The sequence below is a fragment of the Mus pahari genome, chromosome 2 (genome assembly GCF_900095145.1).
Source record: "Mus pahari chromosome 2, PAHARI_EIJ_v1.1, whole genome shotgun sequence".
NCBI lineage: Eukaryota > Metazoa > Chordata > Mammalia > Rodentia > Muridae > Mus > Mus pahari.
Window position 1 is genome coordinate 48,875,764 of NC_034591.1, and position 15,701 is coordinate 48,891,464.

Sequence of the window (15,701 nt, forward strand, 5' to 3'; positions counted from 1 at the left end):
AGGAGGAGGAGGAGGAGGAGAAGGAAGGAAGGAAGGAAGGGAGAAGGAAAAAAAGGAAGAAAAAGAAAACAGAGTGAATCTACACCAACAGCATCCAGAAGGTGATGCTAGCAGACCATGGATAATGATGATGGTGATGAATCTGAGTGGGGTTAGAAACAAAGCTGAAACCAACATACCAGCTTGAAATGTGGAGGACAGGGAAAGAAGAGCGTTGGCATGTGCTAAGCCACGTCTATTTACTAGAAAAGCATGGTGACTTAAAGATCGAGGGAGGGCTGGTGAGATGGCTCAGTGGGTAAGAGCACCGGACTGGAGTTCAAATCCCAGCAACCACATGGTGGCTCACAACCATCCTTAACAAGATCTGACTCCCTCTTCTGGACTGTCTGAAGACAGCTACAGTGTACTTACATTAAATAAATAAATCTTAAAAAAAAAAAAAAATCGAGGGAAATGGGTGCGCAGTGGTGGCACCAACCTGTAATCCCAGCACTTGGGAGGCAGAGACAGACAGATCTCCCTCTATACATTTGAAACCAGCTTGGTTTACATAGTGGGCTCTAGGCTAACCAATGAGCTACACAGCTGCTTAGTTACACAGTGAGACCCTGTGTCCAGAGAGCGAGGATGAAGAAAAACATACACGGAGACTACTAGCATAGGCAGCTCTTGCACCAGTGGGAGATGGGGAATAAAGAAGATAAATAAATCCACAATCAGTGGCATTTAAATGGGCACATCTACTTTACAGACTAACTTGGCAACAATTAGTAAAATTTAGAGGCACCTATTCCTCGACCCAGAAATTCCCCTCTTTATTTGCCCTTGGACTATGTCTGTCACATGGGCCGGGAAGGCATATATAGAATTGCCAGTTGCAGCATTTACTTTATTATAGAAAACTGCAAGGAGCCCAGATGCTCACTAGAGGATGAACAGAACCGTGAAACACCGTGGAAACTTAAAACTTTAAGGTTAGCCGATGAAGGTGGATGATGTAACACTAGACGGATGTTGAAACCAGACAAGTCAAAATTATGTAATTTTTTTGTGACTATATACATATGAAGTACAACTTTCAAATCATGGGATTGTTCCTGGTGGTCAGGGTTAGGTTTTTCTATATTTTGGGCTTCTACTTCAAATAAAGGCTGGCACAGATTTGCAAAGTAGCAAGGAAATTTTATTCAAAAGGAAGTATAAAGCAGGAAGAGACACACTGTAAAGGATCAGGGGTCCACAGGGGCGAGAAACCGTTCACAGGTCCCAGTTATGACATGAGGCTTCTTGTTATGGTGTTCAAGAAAAGGAGTTTGGTTACCGAAGCGTATAAAGTTGTTCTCTCTTTTGATTAATAAATGAAGTCATATAATTATTTCTCACATATCTCTGATTTTAAGATGACAGTCAAGGAATTCTACCTCAAAGTTCACTCAAGGACACACTTTTACCTTTATGTGGGCACACCCCCCCCAAACCATTTCAGGTAGGATCTGTTCTTCTATTCTTTCTGCTCAGATGCATTGGGAATATATTTGTCTTTTTAAAAAATTATTGTTATTGTAAGCCTAACCCTCAATAGCTGAAACATCTCTCCAACCTCTTAGGGACACGAATAAAAAAGCCGGGCAGTGGTGGCACATGCCTTTAATCCCAGCACTCGGGAGGCAGAGGCAGGTGGATTTCTGAGTTTGAGGCCAGCCTGGTCTACAAAGTGAGTTCCAGGACAGCCAGGGCTACACAGAGAAACCTTGTCTCGAAAAACATATATATGTAAAAAAGTAACTATTGCTGGGAGAGGGAAAGTCAGTTTCCTTTAATGATCATAGCCCCCAGGTAGGTGGTCTGCTTGTGGACGTTGTACATCGTGGTGCGCACTAGGCTCCGCACCACGATGTACAACGTCCACAAGCAGTGGATCACTGCAACCATGGGTCTAAAGTGGGAGCTTTAATGATCATAGCCCCCAGGTAGGTGGTCCATACTCCAGGGTAGGCCCTGCTCCCAGGGTAGGAGGACAATACAAACTGGATTCCATTTAAAAAAGAAAAGAAAAAAGAAAAGAAATACAAGAAGACAACTCAAAGCTGGGCTAGGGGAGTGAGGTGAGGGTGAAGAGGGTGGGTGTGGGAGGAGTGGGGACTCAAATGCCTTTATAAAATTCTCAAAGAATTAATGCATATGTGAAATTTGTTTCAAAGTAAAATGTAAACATTGGGATGTAGCTTGGGATGTAGCAAGGTAGCAGAGCATTTGTCTACTATGCAAAAGGTCCGAGGCTCAACCCCCAGCATTGCAAGAAGAAAAAGATAGGAACAGTCTGGTGTGCACAGGAGTGTTACACTAACTAGCCTTTGAACTTTACTTTTCTGCATGTTGCAAATGCTCCTTTTAAAAAGGCTTTAATGGTTACTCTGAGTGTCTAAAAATAAGGGTAAAGGGGGATAAATGGCTGCATCCCTGAGGGGATGATCTCCTGGTATGGGATTGGGGGTAAGGCTGAGTCTTAAACCCTGGGATTACGAGGAGGATTAATCCAGATCATCCCTCTAAGCTGATCACCTGGTGACACACCAGCCATGCCTGTCCTTTCAGACACATCCCTGACAGCCTGGCCCCCCATACCTGCTAAGCTCTTTCTTCCCTTCTGCCCCCTAACTTCACCCTCATCTCAACCCCATACTGATCTGTATAGGGTTTGCCTCCTACTAATAGATTGGTTCTAGTCTACCTTGAACCTTCCCTGAGATCAATGGTGAGTGATGGATGACCTGCATCCAGGAACCAGGGAGAGCTTAGTCCTAATGCGCAAGATCCAGGCTCTCCTTTGACTCCTGGATGTCACAACTGACAATGGTGGCTGTTTGCTAGCCTGACCTGCTGCTGAGACAGAACCAGAAGGAGCTGCGTGGGGCAGGCAGAACCACTGAGCTTCTAGAACACTTCCCTTTAGCTCCCCCCATGAGAACCCATTTCATCATCTCTAAATATTGTACCTTGCTACCCAAGTCTGGCTTGATGGTCTGCAAAACAGTAGGCTTGCCCGGCAGCTCTTCTCTGTGGCTGGATCACTGCAACCATGGGTCTAAAGTGGGAGCTTTAATGATCATAGCCCCCAGGTAGGTGGTCCATACTCCAGGGTAGGCCCTGCTCCCAGGGTAGGAGGACAATACAAACTGGATTGGGGAGAAGTGAAAACGAATAATTCTTCATTTTTCTGATCATCAGGCTGGGGTTGGGGGGGGAGGACTTACTACTGACTTCTGACTTCTGACTTTTGGACTTTTTTGTTTTGTTTGTTTTTAGAGTCAGGGTTTCTCGGTGTAGCCCTGGCTGTCCTGGAACTTGATCAGTAGACCAGGCTGGCTTTGAAATCATATAGATCCACCTGCCTCTGACGCCTGGGTGCTGGGATTAAAGGTGTAAGCCATCACTGCCTGGCAGACATCATTGTTAATAGGGAACATGAGTTTAAATTCATGAGTTAAAAATCTGGGATAAACGATGAAGGTGTTGTTAACTTAGTCGGAAGTTTCATGTTACTCATTTACTCCATGAGTCAGGTACTTTGATACTGAAGATACAAAGATAACTAGGATACTTCCCAACCTTAACAGCAGGCAGTACTCTGATGATGCCCAGAGGGTCAGAAGAGCACAGCAGGAGTGTCTAATAAGGAAGGGATGGGGTGTCTGGAGAGTAACTCTCAACCCAAGGCTGAAATTACTGATAAGCCAGGGATGTGCATCAGGCAGGGAATTGCTTCATTTCTGAGGAACATGGGGGGCTTGAGAACCCAGTAGCCTGGGGCGTTGAATCCAGCCAAGTCATGCCCAAACTTTAGGAGTGAGAATACAAGAGAAAGAACTGGTGTGAGGTAGCCAGCTTAGAAATTTCTCCACGATTATAACTTGGGGAGCAGATTCCTGTGTATCCACTTCTGACCTAAATGAGACCTGCTGAGATGTCAGATCTGCCTCAAGATCAAGTTCATCTCTTGAATAAATAGATGAAAAGGTGAAGAAAAAAAAAAGCCTCCTGGTTTCCCACATTTCTTGTTACAGGGAACATCAGTGGTGCCCACACGGCACAGGTCACAGAGGGCGTGGCTCAAAGGACAGGGAAGAAGGCAGGTCTTGGTACACTGGGAGACAGCTCTGGCTTGGTGGGAATTGGGGAAAGCAGTGATGTACCGCCTAGCCGTTGGCACATGCAGGTCTCCACTTCCCTATCCGCCAGCCCTGCAGTAGCTGTGGGGCGCTTGAGGCCACCCGGAGGGATGGGTTCTGTGGAGTGCGGGGATAGGGACGCTGGACCTGTGTGGAAACCAAGGAAGTGCGCGCGTGTCTGCGCATCTGCAGGAAACAGTCCCTTCTCCCCCACCTCCACTCTCCGGGTTCTATCACCCGTCAAGATCAGCCCCTGAGGTCCCTAGGCGTGGCTGACCCAGGGGGGGTTCTACAGCCAGAACCAAGCCATCCTAGCACTCCTTAGGAGCATCCTCAAGACCCGGTAGCTCACGTCCGCTTTGCAGGCGCAGCAGACCCGAAGCTGCCTCGGGAGAGCCTGGGGCACTTTAGTGACGTGCTTTGAACCTCTTTTGCGGGTCCTCACTGGGTCTGGAGCGGGGGACTGGGGGAGGGTTTCCGGGCGGCCACAGGCGGGCACTCGCGTCAGGTGGCCAGGCCAGGCCCCGCCCTCTCGGCCCGCCCTCTCTCCTCCCTGCGCACCGGGCTCCCGGTCCCCGGCCCGGAGGCTGCGGCTTCTGATCGGGAGGCGGCGGCGGCGGGAGCGGCCATGGAGGCAGGCGGCGGGGCCGGCGCGGGAGCCACGGGCTGGAGCTGCCCTGGCCCAGGTCAGAGCCGCCTCTCCCTCAGTTCCCTATGTTCCTTCCCCTACGGCTCTCCTTCCTTCTGACCCCCAGGTGCTCCTGGTACTGAGTCGGCTCCCTCCATCCTGGCCTCCACCGGATACTGCTCTCCATCTTTCGACCTGGGGTGTCCCTTCCCAGCGGTCACTCCCCAAGCAAGCGCTCCCCAGCTAGTCTCTCCAGCTCGATTGTGCTTCCAGCTCACGAGGGGGGTGGGGGTGGCAGGGGGATTGTCTCTAGAGCCTGCACCCTTCTAGTTCATCAAAGCTCTTGACCACCGGAGAGGGTGGGGTGGGCGAGGTCTGGTGAGGGAGGGGAGGGGAGAGATAGAGAGACGGCCTAGTTTAGAGCCCTTTCTCTCCTCTCCTGGTCCGGCCGCCCCTCCCTTCTCTGCTTTGCTATGTAGGATCCTCCCAAAACCTTCTTTCCTAGTTCCCACCCTACCCCTCTTCTCCTTGTGCCCCAAGCTAAACAAACACTCACCCTCTTCTGTCTGGGCGAGGGAGAGGAGCTGGGAACTGGGGTTCTGAGGTTGGGCCGCGCGCCGCGCTGGGGTCCCCTCCATAGGCAAGAGGTGGCTGAGGGAATAGAATCACAGAGCTGGGCAGAGTGAGTCAGGCTTCTCCAGTGTGATTGCAAATTCCGGGGCTCCCATATAAGAATGCACATCCTTTTCTTTCCCCTCAGCCCCAGCCCCCTCGATTCCTACAATCCCTACTTTCTCCTGGCTCACAGGACCCACAGTAACCACTTTAGGCTCCTATGAGGTATCTGAGGGTTGTGAGAGGAAGAAAGGCCAACGCTGGGGGTCCCTGGAGCGCCGTGGGATGCAAGCTATGGACGGTGAGTTTTCTGAAAAAGGCTTTCCATTGCCCTACTCCTGTAGCTCCCTTCCTCCTTCCTTCCCTGTCCCCAGAACTCTGAGCCAGGACAGGGCCCCTTCCCTTACTTCATCTCAGGCCCCTCCTCCCTGGTGGCTGAGCTCCAAGCCTCTCCTGGGCTCAGGCATTGTGGGAAGTTTGGGCACATCCCTTTGGAGCCAATCACCCAGCTAACCAGGTTGTGTGTCCTGGGGGAAGCTGCCAGACAGAGAGAGGTCCTGCTCAACCCAGCCTGGAAGCAGGCTTTCGGCAGGGGGCTTGTTCTTCTCATTGCCTGCTGATCCAGATCCCAAGCTGCCTCTTTATTTTTAAAAGCCAGGACATGGGCATGTGAACTGTCTTTCTGGTGCCACCACAGTCAACTCTGCATGGAGCCCTGCAGCTTTAGTAAGAAAGTACTTAGGAGAGAGCTAGGTGAAGCCTATTTCCCAATAGCACTCCTGAGTGACAGGGCAGGCAGTACCAACACATTATCCAGGACTTCTTGTGACGTGTCCCCAGGCCCCTCTGTAGTTCAGCACAGGCCTTCCCAAGAGACTAGATGACATAAGGGGTCTCAAATGAACCGTATGCTGTTGGCATTAGAAAAGGGAAGGAAGGCCAGAGACCCAGAATTTAAAAACAGAGTAATCCCCACCAAGACAAGATTTTGCTATTTACAGGAACTGCATTGCAGTGAAGAGAGAGAGAGAGAGAGAGAGAGAGAGAGAGAGAGAGAGAGAAAGAGAATGAGTGTTCAGGAGCCTGAACATGAGGACCAGTACCAAATCAGTTTTTCAAATGTGTCAACAGGACTGGAGAGATGGCTTAGCAGTTGACCAGCTCCCAGCACCCACATTGCAGTCCACAGCTGTCTGTGACTCTAGTCGTAGAGGCTCTAATGCCTTCTTCTGACCTTCAAGGGCATTGCCCTCACATGATGATGATGGACAGACATAGGCAGGGAGAACACCCGTATGCAGTAAATCAATCAATCAATCAATCAACCAATTAATGAGTGGTTTAAAAGAGTGTGTTAAGATGGCAGACTTTCTTTGACATGAGTTCAGCCTGACGCTTACTCTGAGCATCAACTTGGGTTGGAAGGAAAGAGATGACCCTTGTGGCACCCAACAGGAAAACAACAGGTGTAGAAAACTTCAAAAAGATATTGGATAACATACATTTGAAAGGGTTCCAACACTGACGCAGTAAACAACTCCAAGTCACTTCCGCTTAATGTGTCCTCTTCTGCCTATGGACCAAGCCAGTGTTTTCTTATTATGAAACGGCTAATACCTTGCAAGCCACCTAGATTGTTTTCCCCCCAAGCTTGCTCCATTTGGCATACATAAACAGCCAGTGTCTGAATGTCTGAATCCTTTCTTAACTCCTTGTCCCACTACCCAGAGTTCAGACGACGAGAGCCAGGTATCCTCGTGTAAGCTTCTTGTAGCTGAGCTAGCACGAGGCTGCTGGACAGGCAGTAGGCGTTCGAGGTTAGGCGTGTGGAAGCCGGAGAGGGTGCATCCAAATTTGACCTACCAGAGCATGACCGTGAGTTAGGTCCTATCCAAGGAACCTCTGGGGACACCAGGTGACACTATTCTGCTGTCCAGGCCCTGGAGAGGTAAGGTGCAGGGTTCTGGACCGGGCACTGACTGTGTGGTGAGATGGTTGTCTCTCCTAGGGGAGGTGTTACTTCCAGCTCTATATGAGGAAGAGGAGGAGGAGGAGGAAGAGGAAGAAGAGGAAGAGGTCGAAGAAGAAGAGCAAGCAGAGAAAGGAGGCAGTTTGGGCTCCCTGTCAATGGGCAAGCATCGGGGCCTGAGCCTGACAGAGACAGAGCTGGAGGAGCTGAGGGCCCAGGTGCTGCAGCTGGTAGCAGAGCTGGAGGAGACCCGTGAGCTTGCTGGGCAGCATGAAGATGACTCCCTGGAGCTTCAGGGTGAGCACCCATGACAGGGCACACGGGGCTTGGGCCCAAAGGCTCTGTGCTTTCCAGGTTCCAAACCAGATGTTCCTCTCACTGTAGGGCTCCTGGAGGATGAGCGGCTGGCCAGTGCCCAGCAAGCAGAAGTGTTCACCAAGCAGATTCAGCAGCTCCAAGGTAACTGCCCCCCAAGTCTAGACAAAGTGGCCACCCTAATCAAGCACACCTAACTCAGAACCTTACCTCTCTCCTTTTCTTTCTTTCCTCACCCCCTCTCTTCTCCTTTCCCTCTGTTCTCTTCTTTCCTTAATCTCCCATCTTTACCTATCTACGTGGCGATGCCAACCTCCTCTCTCTCGCCTTCCCATCTTTTCATCTTCTCTCTTGGGTTCGTCCTTTCCCTCTTCTCTTCCTAGCCTCCCACCTCCCCCACATGCCTGTTTACTTTGTTCTCTGCCCAGGGCCAGGAGTGTATGAACAAGGTTGACTTGCAGGCTGTATTTCTCTTTCTAGTCCCCCCAGGGGCACCATAGGGACCCCCTGGAGGACACTCCAGTGTCTTTGAAGGAAATGGATAGGATCCTGAGTTTGTGCTTCCCAACTCCTCTATTTCAAAGTCCAGGTGTCCTTTTGTCTTGGGAGGCAGTGAGGCGAGCGTCCCATATTCCACTGCACTACCAAATAAAGAAGGAGCTTTTGTTACTTCTGTGCGTTTCCGGAAGGTTTTGAGGCTCTGCCCTAGAAAACAGCAGGGACTCTGTAGGGAGAGCTGAGATCAAGCCAAATACAAAATATAGATGGAGGAAAAAAAGGTCTGGAAGCTGCCCTGGAGAGAGCAAGCGAACATGTAAGAGGAGGAGCAGAAGGGAAGGGGACGGCATGTAAGCAAAGGGAGATGCAGGAAATGTGGCAAAGAGAAATGGTAGACAGCACGGGGGCGGGGGAGTGTGGGTGTTGGCTTCACGATGTCTGAGCACCTGGGCTTAGCTTTACCATGTACAAACTTTATTACCTTGGGTAGGTCACCTATCCCTCAGAGTCTCAGTATCTTCTCTGTAAAACAGGGCTAACTCATTTGTCTGCCAAATACTTAAAGGACCGACAAAGAACACAATTGTCTAAATCCCTGAAGAGTAGATTCCACATCTGGGCAGGGTGGTACAGGCCAGTAATCCCAGTATGTGGGAAGTAATGGCAAGAAAGTCAGGAATTTGATGCCAGCCTTGGCTACGTACTGAGTTCAAGGCTATCTGGGTTTCATGAGATCCCATGTCATTAAAAGTAAATAAATTCTAAAGGAAAGCATAATAATACAAGTTCAGGTGTTAATAAAGGCAACACAGGTATGAATATAATATTCAATATAAATATGTGATATTGATAAGTTATTTTTTTTGCCAGTAAAATGAGCCATTTCAAGCCAGATTAGATTATATTAAATGCAGGCTTATGGGGAAGCTGCTTTCAGGTGAGTTCACTGACCCCAAGGACTAAGGCCAAGGGAATTGCCATGGGAAGGGAAAGAGAGGGGAAGAGGAAAAGAAAGAAAGGAAAAGTATGCGCAGAGAGTGAAGAGAAGAGGAGAGAAAGGGAAATAAAAATGTCTGGAACATATATGGAGGAGCCTCTCGGGGAAGGGCAGCCCAGCCCCTGGGCTAGAAAGTTCAGGGTTGGGGGGCGGGGTATGCCAGGTAGGAACTGAGGGATGCTGGGAGAACCTGGAGGCCAGGTCTGCTTTAGTATGGAAGATATGTCCTTATCCCGGGACAGATACACCGATAGGGATGAGGTAGGAGTTAGGTGATGTCTCCAAAAAGGTGGTGCTTCAGTTGTGTAATGGGAAGGATCTGACCATTCAAAATCTGATGGACGGACCTACTAGACAAGAACAGCAACAGCAAGGTCCGGAGATGAGAATGAGCTTCATGTGTTAGGGAGGCAGAACCAAGGTCGTTTCAAAGTTCATGGGAAGGGCCCTTGTAGGAGAAAGTTCCAAGAAGAAGGCAGAGGTCTGGTTAGGGTAGGTAGGCCTTTTAGGCCAGCTGACAGAGCTAGCTTTCATCGGAGGAAAGTAGATGCTGTAAGAGGCTGGAATGACTGATATGATCTACATTTTTTGCTGGCTCTTTGCCTATTTTCTCCTGTGGTGGGGGTGGAATCCAAGGCTTTTCGCCAGGTGCTGACCACTGAGCAACATCCCTAAACCTTGGTTACACCTTTTCAAAAGAGCACTTTAGAATCCAGGAGAAAGAATTGGCGCTGAGCATGCTAGTGGGTCCATTTAACTGACTGCTTTCTTGAATTAAGGCAGTAGAAATGGAGATGGCTGGGAACATATTTTGAAGGTGGTCCCTTCATGACTTTGCCAGGAGAAACTGCGTAAATATTGATATCTAGTGGGATGTTGAAGAGAAATCTTGGCAAGAAATTTGCTTGTGAACTAGAGAAACAATTTTAAGAAGTTTTTTGATTGGATGGGTTTGATGTCCAAGTGAGTATGTGAAGGCGCCATTTGCATGTATGATCTAGACCTGGGGGGAGAAACAAGGGCTGGAAATGAGCTGTGGTAATTATTAACAAGCAGACGGCATCGTCTATGGGAGATGGACATTCAGTCACACCAAGAGATACCAGAGAGGAGAGAAAGAGTCCATAGAGGCTCTCCTAACTAGAAGCCCAAGATAGGGGGAATGGTAAAAGGAACACGACTCTGCCCTGAAAGGCAAGAGCTTCAGGGAAATGATGATTCACTGTGCAGAAAGCTGGGAAGGTAAGGGAGGTGGCTGCTGCTGGGGTCGGCAAGATGGGGCACCAGGAGCCATGGCAGAATGGACGGGGATTGGCGAGAGAAACAGGAGGTCAAATGGAGAACAAACTGTGTACAGATCGTGGTGATAGCCGTTTTAAAGAGAAGTAAGGGAAGGTGAGGTGGATCAAGGGAAAAGGTTTCTTTTTTAAGGCAAGGAACCCTTGATATTGTTTTTAGGATAAAGGAAAAGGTCCAATTGAATCGAGGCAAGTATTAGTCTTTGCTTGGAAAAGAGGTTTTGGTTTTTTTTTTTTTTTTTTTCTTCTTTTCTTCCCAGGATGGAGAAGTCTGAAAGTCTGAAAGAGCCAGGGAAATAAGAGTTGTTGCTAGAGGTCAAGGATTCCCAAGGCAGGTGAGGGGCCGCGGGCATCCAACCCACTCCAAGCCCCGCCCCGCGGAAGGAACCTGAGACGGGTCCTTGCGCACGCGCCTTGCCCGTTTCCGCCGAGTGGGGGCGCTCGTGGCCTCAGAGGTACCTAGTGTTCAGAGGCGGTTCCGGCCACCAAAGCCCCCCCGGGGCGGCACCGGCCCGGAGGCGGGAGCCCCCCCTTTGGAGACCGCTTGTGGGGGGCCGCCGAGATGCAGGCCATAACTAGTAAGTGCCAAGTGTCTTCTTTGCCCCTCAAGCCGACTCCCGAATTCCCCGCAGCGCCCCCAAGGCCCCAGCCTGCAATCAACCGGCGCCAGCTCTTTGGAACCTGGTCCCTGCCTTTCCAACTCCTGGCCGGGCTATCCCATTCAGCTTCCAAGAAGGGCCTGGCCCCTCGCCACCCATCACTACCCCGACTCCCATGATCTAAGAAGAAGGCACTTTACAGAGCCAGGTCCCGAACAGCCAGCCACTGAGGTTTGAGGGTATGCTAGAGAGATGGAGGTTAGGCTGTGCCCCTAGAATACCCAGGCCTGGGGTCTTCATCATAGTGACCAGTCCATGCCTCTCCCTCCTGAGCTGAGGATCTAGATATCACCTTGTAAACTCTTGTACTGTAGACTATATTTGTGTTGTGGGGTGTTTTAGTTGGTCTTCCCATCTCTTGGTCATGAACTTTATGAAAACAGGGAACACTCTGGTTTTATTTACTTCCTTTCAAATAGAAAGTCAGGATGTGAGGATACAGGTCAGTATCTAGCACACATGAGATGCTGGGTTCAACCTTTAGTAAAGGAATTTAAACCAAAATCCAGGAAGCTACACAACCTAGTGCACATACTTGCTGAAGGCATAGAGACCTCTTCCTGTCCACTTATTGGCTATATACGCAAATGGGTGCTTTCTCCCTTCTCTCCCTCCCATACAGCTTGACACAGGCTGGTCTCAAACTCCTAGACTCAAGCAATTGTCTTGCTTCAGCCTCTAGAGTGCTGGGACTATAGACATGAACAACTATGTCCTTAAATTTGTCTTCTATAATGCCCATGCGCTCTTAACATGTAATGTTGCATATATAGAAGAAACTCAGTAAGAATTGAATGAATGAGCATCTACCTCCTACATGAATACAGTAAATATTTATTGAGCTGGATTTTGGTTTAAATTTCTTTATTAAAGGTTTTGGTTTAAATTCCTTTATTAAAGGTTGAACCCAGCATCTCATGTGTGCTAGGTACTGAACTACAGCCCCATGCCCTGACTTTCTGTTTGAAAGGAAGTAAATGAAACGAGCATGTTCCCTGTTTGCATAAACTTTATAGCCAAGTGAGGACAGAACGGAACCCAGCCACATGTGCTACAGAGTTCAAGGCGCTATATGAGCCTTGAGGGTTCCTCTTAACTTTTGGAGGAGAGGTTAGAAAAAGATGGAACCTGGGTGTTTGCAGGAGATGGGACATGGGGACAGCATACCTTGTAAAGTCCATTTCTCTTCCATCCCTTAATCCTTCCCACACTTCTGAATTCTTTTTGAAATCCATGACTTTAAGTTTCTACTTCCGAGTTATTTTCACCCATTCCAAATGGGTGCCTGCATCCAGAGGTCTGAGATTCGAAACTGGATGTGGTGACTCGTGTCTGTAATCTCATCACTTGGGAGGTTGAGTTTGAGATCAGCCTGTGCTACAGAATGAGACCCAGTCTTAAAAAACAGCAAAAGAGCAGAGGTAGGTAGATCTCCTGAGTCCCAAGACAGCCAGGGCTACACAGAGAAACCTATTTCAAAAAAACCAAAAAAAGAAACAAAAAATAAACAAACTGAAACAACTTCAGATGATCCCCAGGGTTCTGACACATTTGTTTTGCAAATTAAAATATAAGCACAATCCACATAAAAAGTGTAGAAACTTGTGAAAATCAAGCAACACTGCTACAAGATGGAGATTAAAACGCCTGTAATGTTACCCAACTCCTCTGAAGCAATTGCTTTTTTAAAAATATATTTTCTGTGACTGTGAATGCACATGCGTGCCTGTGAATGAGGAGACCAGAGTCTTCCTCGCTCTTCCCCTTAGGTTTTGAAACAGAGTCTCTCACTAAACCAGGAGCTCCCTGTTTTAGCCAAACTGGCAAGCCAGTAAGCTGCAGGGATCTGTCTGCCTCCTCTGCACGCTGTAGTCCCAGGGTTAGGGCACTGACTCATGCCACTAAGTCTGGGTTTTATGTGGATGCCAGGGATCTGAACTTGGGCCCTTAATTAAGCTTGTATGTAAGCCCTTTTCCCAGACTTGAAGCAACTACTCTTTATAGTTTGGGGCATAGATCTTCTTAGACTGTTTTTCTGTATCTTTAAGTATTTAGGTTGTACAGTATCTGACTTGTTTTTCTTTCTCCCTAATATATCCTAGAAACACTTGCATATTTTTCTAGTTAGTAAAAAAGGTTTCTTTTGACTTAGTGTTTTTGGAGGTCTAAAAGTGGCACAGACACTGGCTTCTACTTAAGGCCTCTCTGTGAACTGTGTCATGATTCCAACAGTTGATGTTGTCAACCACCATGTAGGTTATTATTTGGTGTTTTATTATTTTGTGATGAAATTATTTTTTAATTTCACTTGAATTCTAAATGTGTACTGTTTTGCATCCTGTGCTTACTGGAAGTTTGGGGCTAAGAGGAGCCTCTGGGGTCTTGTATTTCCTAAGCTCCAGAATGGATAAGTGAAAATACTCTGAAATTTTTTTTTTTTTTTACCTATGAGATTTTTAGAAAGACTTAGGACACTGATAAAATACAACCTTTTAGGTGCTCTGCTTCTCTGGTGGGGGAAAGATTAGGTTGTCAGTGAGACTCTGTTGAACGCTGTGTTTCCAGACTCTGCTCAGCACATCCACCTCGTGACCACCAACCTTTGGGTCTTTTTTTTCAGGTGAGCTGCAACATCTACGGGAGGAGATTTCCCTGTTAGAGCATGAGAAGGAACATGAACTTAAAGAAATGCAGCAGGAGTTGCATTTGGCCCAATCAGAGATCCAGAATCTACGGCAAGCTGCGGCAGACTCTGCAGCTGAACATGAGAGTGACATAGCGTCCTTGCAGGATGATCTCTACCGGTTGCAGAATGAACTCGACGACATGGAACGCATTCGAGGGGATTATGAGATGGAGATTGCCTCGCTCCGTGCAGAAATGGAATTGAAGACTTCTGAACCATCTGATTTAAGCATCTCCGACTTCTCTGGGATACAAGGTATGAAACTTTCTGGTCTGTTCACAGTTGAACAGAGGAGAGGACATTGTAGATAGGAAGGTAGTGGAAGAGTAGTGTTAGATTATGCATTAGAAGCCTCTAGAAAAAAAAAAATCACCCGTGTTTACTTTGAGACTGGAGGGAAAAACTCAGCTGTTATATAACCAGTCCAAGGTGGTGTAAGAATTAGAGATGGACCCTAGAGATTCTTGACAGAGAGCTGTCGGGCACTTGTTGGCTTGAATATGGGAAGGTCCTCTCTGGCAAAGTGTCCAGATCTGGGGCAGATGCAGAAGGACCTGTCACCATAGGAAACCCTTCCTGCTGCTGTGGCATCATGGCTCTTTGCCTGAACCTGTTTGGGCCTCCATCTAAGATCCAGAATGCCAATTCTTAGCTTCATTTAGCCCTCCTGAGTAGAAACTTTGGAAGGCAGCAAATCGGAGCACAAGACAGCTGGAGAGGAAAAAAGGTTATTTCTAGTAATGCATGCGGTACTCAAAAACTTCGAGCCCTGTTTCAGACTGTCTCCCAGCTCGTTGCTAGGATTCATGACATCAGAGGGTTTGCCTTTATTCTAGCCTAGATTTATGATCCAAGTATAATGGAGGTCCTATATTTGGTCAGGTCGGGCAGAGACAGTCAACAAGAAAATCAAAGAATTGCAATCTTTCCAGCCGTATGAAGCTTTTCAGAAAGAGTTGCCCTTGGCTGGGTGGTGCTAGGAAAGAGGGCAGTGAGGGGAGGGTACAGCTAGGGATGACCTAACCCAAGTCAAAAACCCAGCTCTAATTGGAGGAGCAGCATCAACTTAGTCAAGTTACTGTCTCTCTCCAAGCCTCATCTCTGTATCTGGAGTATGAACCCCACTTGGCTGATAAAGTCTTACAGCAGGATGGGACTCTGGGACAAAAAAGGGGGGGCCTAAGGAAAACACAGAGGTACCTGAGTGCTATGTGGAGTTAACTAGAGTGGATGGCTGCTGGCTCCATAGTCATGGCAGATGGGCAGTGTTGAGCTAAGAGCCCACAGCTGAGGGACCGAGGGGAGAATTCTCCAAGTGGGCTTTGGACTAGCTTCTTTTGTTTTGTTAGTCTAAAACTATACTAAAATCAAAGGTCTATTTATTTAAGCAGGAGATCTTATAAAAGACTATTTCAAGGATTAAATGAAGGTCAAAACCATCAAGTCTTTATTTTTATTTTTAATTTTTATTTTTCGAGACAGGGTTTCTCTGTGTAGCCCTGGCTGTCCTGGAACTCACTTTGTAGACCAGGCTGGCCTCAAACTCAGAAATCCGCCTGCCTCTGTCTCCCAAGTGCTGGGATTAAAGGCGTGCGCTACCATGGCTAAAACCATCAAGTCTTCATACAGAGTTCTCATTACAGTTTCTTACTTCCCACGGTAATCTTTGGGAGTCTGAGAGTATCTATCTGTCTGTCTGTCTGTTTGTCTGTCTATCTATCTATCTATCTATCTATCTATCTATCTATCTATCTATCTATCTATAAGACAGGTGTCCTTACATAGCCCTAGCTGTCCTAGAATTTGTTATGTAGACCAGGCTGGCCTTAAACTCACAGAGGTCTCTGCCTCTGCCTCTCAAATG

At 47.9% G+C, this 15,701-nt stretch overlaps 1 protein-coding gene across 3 annotated transcripts in view; it reads left to right on the plus strand.

Annotated features, from left to right (window-relative positions):
- The first annotated feature begins 4,704 nt into the window (after positions 1-4,704).
- Positions 4,705-15,701, plus strand: part of Ccdc136 (coiled-coil domain containing 136) — a 30,448-nt gene continuing 19,451 nt past the window's right edge. Inside the window, exons 1-5 of one of the 3 annotated variants that reach the window (XM_021190094.2) lie at positions 4,705-4,858; positions 5,609-5,716; positions 7,424-7,681; positions 7,769-7,843; positions 13,772-14,092. In XM_021190094.2, the coding sequence (XP_021045753.1) occupies positions 4,801-4,858; positions 5,609-5,716; positions 7,424-7,681; positions 7,769-7,843; positions 13,772-14,092 (820 nt within the window). In that variant the 5' untranslated portion in view covers positions 4,705-4,800. The remainder of the gene's footprint in view (positions 4,859-5,608; positions 5,717-7,423; positions 7,682-7,768; positions 7,844-13,771; positions 14,093-15,701) is intronic. The other 2 variants (XM_021190099.1, XM_029535352.1) reach the window with 2 other exon arrangements.